Below are 7,447 nucleotides of genomic sequence, written 5' to 3' on the forward strand. Positions count from 1 at the left end.
AAAAAAAAAAAAAAAAAAAAAAAAAAAAGGGGCTGGCCCATGGCTCACTTGGGAGAGGGTAGTGCTGATAACAACAAGGCCATGGGTTTGGATCCCTTTATAGGGATGGCTGGTTAGCTCACTTGGGAGAGCATGGTGCTGACAACACCAAGTCAAGGGTTAAGGTCCCCTTACCAGTCATCTTTTAAAAAAAAAAAAAAAAGAAAGAAAGAAAAAAAGTAAAAAAATAACAAATGCTGGTAAGGATACGGAGAAAAGGACACTGTTGGTGGGAATGTAAACTGGCACAGCCCTTATGGAAAACAGTATAGAGGTCCCTCAAAAAGCTAAAAATAGAACTACCATATGGTCCAGGAATCCCACTACTGGGTATATATCCAAAGGGATCAGTGCATCAAAGAGATGTCTGTACACCCATCTTTACTGCAGCATCATTCAAAATAGCCAAGATATGGAATCAATGTATGTGCCTGCCAAAAGATGAATGCATGAAGAAAACAGGGTAAGTATACACAATGGAGTACTATTCAGCCATAAAAAAGAATGAAATCCAGTCATTTACAGCAACATGGATGAGCCTGGAGGATATCATGTTAAGTGAAATAAGTTAGGCACAGAAAGACAAATACCACAGGTTCTCTCTCAAATGTGGAAGCTAAAAAATCTGATCTCATAGAAGTGCAGAGTAGAATTTTGGTTATTAGAGTCTGGGCAGGGGAAGTGGGGAGGGGAGATAAAGAGAGGTTGGTTAATGGCTACAAAATTATAGCTACACAGGGTGTCCATCATGGTGGTTCCCCCACCCCACACCCAGTCTTACGCAGAGCCCAATGGAGCATGTGCCCCACAGAAGTGTCCTTTTCTTCTGCTGACAGTAACCTAGCACAAGGCAGCCCTCCTGTCATCATGGGAAGCAGTTGTTGGATCACCAGTGAATTAAGAAATCACAGGACATGACGATTGAATACAATGGGGGACCCAGGATTTTCCTTTGCTGTAGAGTACGTTAATGGGACAATAGGCAAGACTAGAATGAGGTGTGCAGATCAGTGGTAAGGATCAGTGTTGATATTCTGTGGTCATGTAAGAAAATGTCTTCATTTTTAGAAAATGTACCCTAAAGTGTTTAAGGGAATCCAAAAAGTATTTTCAGAGACAAAGCAAGAGAGAATGTAAACTTAAAGTAAAAAATACTATTTGGCAATCTGGAGCAGTTCTTTGTACCATTCTTGCACCTTTTCTGTAAGTCTCCAATTATGTCACAATAAAAAGCTAAAAAAGAAAAATGAAGGGCTGGCCCGGTGGCACACTGCTACAGTGCGCCGCTTGGGAGTGCGGCGGCGCTCCTGCCGAGGGTTCGGATCCCACATACAGACCGGTTCCCGCTCACTGGCTGAGCGATGTGTGGGCGCAGCACCGAGGGTTGCGATCCCGTTGCCGGTCCCGGTCTGGTACGGGTGCAACACTGAGGGTTGTGATCCGTTGCCGGACACGAAAAAAGACAAAAAGGGAAAAAAAGAAAAATGAAAACATGCGGCAGAAGCTAGACAACAACGAGAGAAAGGAAGAGGTGTAGCCGTGCTGCCCGGAGTAGGGTTGCCCACCACATACAGGCATGAAGACTGAAGAGGAGGCAACGAAGGGGCAGGTCATGGGAACACAAGACCCCCCAAAACTCGATGTTCATCCATAGGGACAGTTAAGAAATTATAGGCATTTCTACAGACAAGGCCAATCTCACTATACTCTTATAAAACAATTTCTAGGATACACTGGCAGTGCAGAACAAAGCAAAGCCCCGGTCAGCGTGGATGGCATGCTTCTGTCAGTGTAAAAAACCTGTTCATATTGCATAGCCTGTCTAGGGAAGGATGTACAGGGAGCTGGCAACAGTGGGCTGAGGGCGAGATCTGGATAGAAAGGAGACTGGTGTCTATGCTATGCCAATTTGGACTATCCGATTTTTTAAATCATGTGCACAGCCTACTCGTTGCAGAAAATAGCAACGATAAACACCAGTATCCCCGGCAGGGCCAGTGGGGCTGGCCTCACCCTGTATCAGCTGCCGCTGCTCCTGGATGACCTGCTCACAGAGCAGCCGGTGCTGGTGGTAGCGCTGGATCACAAAGTCCTTCTGGCAGAGCAGGTTCTTCTGGCACAGGTTGTTGGCCTGCAGCTCCGTGTTCTCCACCTCCAGCTTGTGGGCTCTGCACAGCAGCCGCAGAACCTCCCGCTGGTCCTCGCTGGTGACCTGCTTGGGCAGCAGCTTCTCCATCTGTGAGGCCTTCTGCTTGGCATTGGCCAGGCGCTGCTCCAGCCCAGCCTGGCAGAGAAACCGAGAGTCCAGGGAAGACGTGAGGGGGCTCTGCTGGCCCACACCTGATCATTCTTATGGGCCTACACTTGCAAATTGTACTTGGGGAAAACACGCAGGTGATGGGCTCTGAGGGTGTGCTGCCATCACCCTGTACTAATCACATCTTCTCTTTTCTGTATCTGATGCTTTGCCATCAGGGACTTGCTAACCTTGGAAAGACTGCTCCTCCCAGGGTTAGCCAGTTCCTAGAGACAGCAAACAACTCACCTGTGAGTATGCTTTTCAAGTGGAAACCAACCAATCCAGAGCCAATACCCTACCACCTCCTCTATGGGGCTGTAGCGCTCTAGGACACTATCCACCTGCCCTAATCACCCCAGGGCCAGGTACCAAACACCCAGGCCTCATAGCCTGCTGAAATTATTCAACCATCTGTTCCTAGGCCTAGTTACCCTGTCTTACCTGCTCCTTCCTGCAGAGAAACCACAATAAAGGCTCTTGCATGCTTTCTCTTCACTCCTGCCTCCTGACGGACCCAGTGCTTCCCATGTGAACCTTCATGGTGTGGTGTGGGGTGGCAGGCCCCTCCTCTTGGGAACTGTGAGTAACAAACTATCTTTTCAATGGCAACTGTCTCCTGAACTGTTGCCCTCACCGAACCTCAAGTTTTCTATAAACACACTACAGTTTGGAGCATAGACTGAGAGCTCACCCTTCAGCACACCCCTACATGTCTGCTATGGGAAACCAGCACTGCCCATTTTCACACTATGAATCCTTCATAAGCCATTTCCAGGTCCTTACAGAGTATTCTGTGAAGGAGCATCTTCTACATCCACCATATTACAAACCTCTTGCTGCAACTGAGGTCCTGAATCTCTCAAGCCAAGCATGAGCATCAGAAGAAGCAGGCAGAGTTGAGGCCCAGAGCATCCATCACACGCCACTGGGGACTGCTCACCACCTTGTGGAAAGCAGGTGGGAGCCCTGTGAGATCTGCCTGGGACCCTGTAACCTTACTCTATGTACCTACCAGTTCTCCAGAGAAACAGAACCAACAGGAGATAGACATATAGGTATAGATATATGTTTTTATATGTGTTTGTATATGTATATGTACATATGTACTTAAAGTCAACTGATTGTAGATGTTAACCACACCTGCAAAAGACCTTCACAGCAACACCTAGATTAGTGTTTGACTGAATCTCTGGGTCCTATAGCCTGGTCAAGTTGACACATCAAAGTAACTATCATTCCATTACATGGCCCCCAGACAGTAATGCTCCAGCCAAACCTGCCTCGCAAGGCCATCTCCAGAATCACAACCCCCAGGAATGGGTTGGACAGCGATTTCCAGTGTGGCTGAGGAGGATGCACTCTGGCTACCTTCTCCTTCTTCGTCTGGGGTTCACAGGGGACCACCTGGAAGGAGTTGGCTCAGCTCCACTAGCAAGATCCTATTCTCCTCTTCAAGGCACGGTTCCGATGTGGCCTTCTCTCTACAGTCCTCCCCAAGTCCCTGGCTGAATTAATATCCCCCTCATCCAGCTCCCTAGCATCCTGTCCCTATGACTATTACTAAGCTACCATATTGAATTACAGATAATTGTGTTTGTGTCTCTTCCAATTAGATTGTGAGCTCAAGTCATAGAGGGTGTCTCGTTCATCTTTATGTCCTTTGGACACTTAAAACATTGATTTGTTTTTGATTAATTGTTAACTAATTAACAGGCTCCTCATTTTCATGCTACATTGCATATCAATACCTACATTTGGCTCTTGAAGGTCATGCTCTCTTATTGATGTACTTTACTAATTCAAGCAAGAGGTATTTTTCATATTTTTAAAGGTCTGAGGACTTTGGAAGTGAAATCACATAATTTCCAAATTGCCGCAGGCAGATGCAGTAATATTAAGAGGCTTTTGGTTTGGCTACATAGCTTTTAAGTGAAATAAATGCTTCCCCCTCTTTTAACAACATGACATCATCAGACACTTTTTGCAATTGCCTGAAATTACACCTGCAAACATTTAACTAATGGGCTGAAATAGTATCCAGCTTCCCCGGCATTTTCCCCAAAGTCTCTATCAAGCACCAGCTCTGTAATTTTTCTGAAGTGAGACTATTAGATAACTAGCTATTACACAAATAGTTCATATAAATAGCTAGCTCCTCTCAGAAAACAAAAATTGTGTAAAGACTTACTTCTCCAGAGAGGAGCCTTGAGTGTGGGCTTCCTCTGGCATGTCCCTTTGCATGACATGCCCGAGACCAGAATTGGGGGCAGGACTGAGCAAGATGCCAATGGAAATCCCCTTGCTCCACAGGGGGGATCTCACAGGAGCTGAAGGCTTTGCCATTCCAGGTGTCATCCAGAAGGTGAGGAAGGCTGGGGTCTCAGTGAACATCTCCCTGCTGCTCACACCCTTTTTCCACATCACTGGCCTCCTGCCCTGCACACTGGCCCCTGCAACCCCCTGGTGTAGCTGTAACTCCAATGCAAAGGGCCACGGGCTTTGGAGTCAGACCCAGGTCAGGCCTCAGCTCTGCTCCACCAGCCCTCTGGGGATTTGGGACAACTTACCTAACCTCTTAACCTCTCTGAGCTTCCATTTTCCTCTTCTATAAAATTGTCATGATTGGCCCTACTCTGTGAGATGAGCTAGTGCGCACCAAGGGACCACACCGTCAGCGATCAGTGTTAGTGACTCGTCACTATTGTTGCAACTGTAAACGTGCTGAGTCCCGCTCCCCCACCTTGAGGTCCGCAGTTTTCCGCTGCTCGGCTAACAGCATGTTGACCTCCTCTCTGGCTAGGGCCACCTCGTGTGGTTCCACGGACTCGCCCTCTTCCCCATCAGCGTCGACCAGCTCTTCGTCCTTCTCGGGCTCACCCCTACCCCTGTGCACGTGGTGGTGGGTCTTCTCCCGCTCCCAGCTGTAGCCACAACAGAGAGGTCAGAGTGCAAGCCACGCCCAGGACTTACTGGAGTCCTGACACCTCCAGTCCTAGAGTCCCTTTTGGCCCCGGTTTGTCTACTCACAGGCATGGCATAAAAATGGACAGAATTAGATATGTGATATGATCTCTTCTATATATGTACACAGAAGGGTACTTCAAAAAGTTCATGGAAATATAGAATTAAAAAAATAATATGAATCTTTCCAAGAACTTTTTGAAGTACCCGTGTGTGTGTGTGTGTGTGTTTTTTCCAGCCCACCCAGCATCCGACTCCAGAACTGCCCTTGGCCAGCTGGGTGACCTTGAACCACCTCCTATGCAAATGTATCCATTCTGAGCCTTGGTTTTCCCAGCTGTAAAGCTGGGAGACCGCAGCCTGTATGCCCTGAGGCTCTGCGGATTAACTGAATAACCCACGGCTCTGCGATGAGGGTACCAGATCGAATCTAAATGACCACAGGGATCCCATGGAACGTGCATAAAAGGAGGATGGAGGGAGCAAGGGCAAACAGATTTGGCTGGAAATGGATGAGACTGTGAGCATATTTTGTTTTATTTAGAATTCCTCTAATGTAAGTCTCATGCTATTTGTGTAATTTAAAAAAAAAAAGAAAAGAAACAGAAAGGAAGGAGGAGGAGGAAGAGAAGAAATGTGGGGAGATGTGGGAGCAGAGGGCAAAGGAGAAAAAATGGGCTTAAATCACAGCACTAAGTTTTAAGTTATCTGTAAGTGGGTGGCCATGTGTCCTAGCTCATCCAGTGCAGTCCCAGGGAACACCTGATGTTCCAGTGTAATTGTTAATGGTACCCCCTTTCACCCCAAATGCATGCTGGTGTGAATTATAAATTGCATGGTCAGTCTCTGTACATGGTCACTCTATCCTCAGGCGGTATGAATAGAGAGGGAGTGTGCGATGGGAGAGAGACCTGGCCTAGGAGATATGTAGCCTTGGCCAAACCCACATCTCCTCTGAGCTTCAATATCCTCTTTCATAAATGAGGTTGATCCTAGCTGACCCACCAGGGTTGGTTCTAGACTCCAGCCTGACATCAAAAAGATGTGAAAGCTTCTCCCACATGGCCCAGCTTAGCTACAGGAGCAGAAGAGCAGGGGAGGACTGGGGTCAGGAGTCTGGCCTGGGAAGAGAGGATACCCTTGGCTAAAGTCCCTTGCAGGCAGTAGAGGGTGGCTGTGTAGTCGCAAAAAATACGCTCCCACCAGTGGTACCTTCTGCTCCTTGTGGGCTTACCCTGCCCTGTTGGGATGGCCCTGGGTGGTGCCCAGAGGGCAGGCACACTCACTCTGCAATGGTCAGCAGGTGGCGGGACATGTCGATGTGCAGCTCGATGTTGGTATTCTCAAGCTCTACCAGGCTGTGCCGCATCTCCATCTGCTCCTTGAAGGCTCCGATGAGCTGAGCCCGGATCTTGTTCATCTGCAGGTGGCTATCCTCTTCTGCATCATGGGTGGGGATTGTGACTGTGGGCGAGAAGGGAGCCAGCTGCACTAGGAGCAGTGCCACCTAAGCCGGAGTTGAACTCCATGTTCGCTCACCAACATGGGGTATGGTCCATAGAGGAGCTCAATACACATGTGTTGGTGGATGGGTTGATAAAGAATGGATGGATAGATGTGTAGATGAATGAATGGATGGATGGTTGAATAGATGAATGGATGGATGAATGTGTAGATGGATGGAGAGAAGCATGGCTAGAAGAACGAATAAATGAATAGGTACATGGGTAGACAGGCAGATGAATGTGTAGATGAGAGGAGAGAAGGATGGATGGATGGATGGATTAGTAGATGGGTAAGTAGATGGCTGTGTCGACGGACAGAAGGACGTATGGATGGGCGGATGGATGAATGAATGGATGGATGATAAATGGAGGAATGTGTGGGTGGGTGGGAGGATAAGTGGATGGATAGATGGGCAAATAAATAACTGGGCTGGTGAATAAGTGGATGGAAAATTTAGAGGGATTTAAATCTTCTCTTTGCCTGGTTTGGGGTCAGGATTCGAGTATCAGGGATTCAGAGAAGGGTGAGGCCAGGCTAGCCACTTCAGCTCAGACCTCACCTTCTTAGTGAAACCCTGCCAGACCCTCAGTCTGGATCCATCTGTCACCTGCTCTGATAACATCCTGGCTTCTTCACAATTAT

The 7,447-nt window shown here is 47.8% G+C and overlaps 1 protein-coding gene across 1 annotated transcript in view; it reads right to left on the bottom strand.

Annotated features, from left to right (window-relative positions):
- The window catches only part of LOC103585716 (kinesin-like protein KIF19), a 38,248-nt gene that overhangs the window by 7,031 nt on the left and 23,770 nt on the right, over nucleotides 1–7,447 (bottom strand). The window contains exons 11-13 of the mRNA XM_008566755.1: nucleotides 6,586–6,763; nucleotides 5,079–5,259; nucleotides 2,053–2,323 (exon numbers count right to left, since the gene is read on the bottom strand). Of these exons, the coding sequence (XP_008564977.1) occupies nucleotides 2,053–2,323; nucleotides 5,079–5,259; nucleotides 6,586–6,763 (630 nt within the window). The remainder of the gene's footprint in view (nucleotides 1–2,052; nucleotides 2,324–5,078; nucleotides 5,260–6,585; nucleotides 6,764–7,447) is intronic.

Source organism: Galeopterus variegatus, unplaced genomic scaffold (genome assembly GCF_000696425.1).
Source record: "Galeopterus variegatus unplaced genomic scaffold, G_variegatus-3.0.2 Scaffold267, whole genome shotgun sequence".
NCBI lineage: Eukaryota > Metazoa > Chordata > Mammalia > Dermoptera > Cynocephalidae > Galeopterus > Galeopterus variegatus.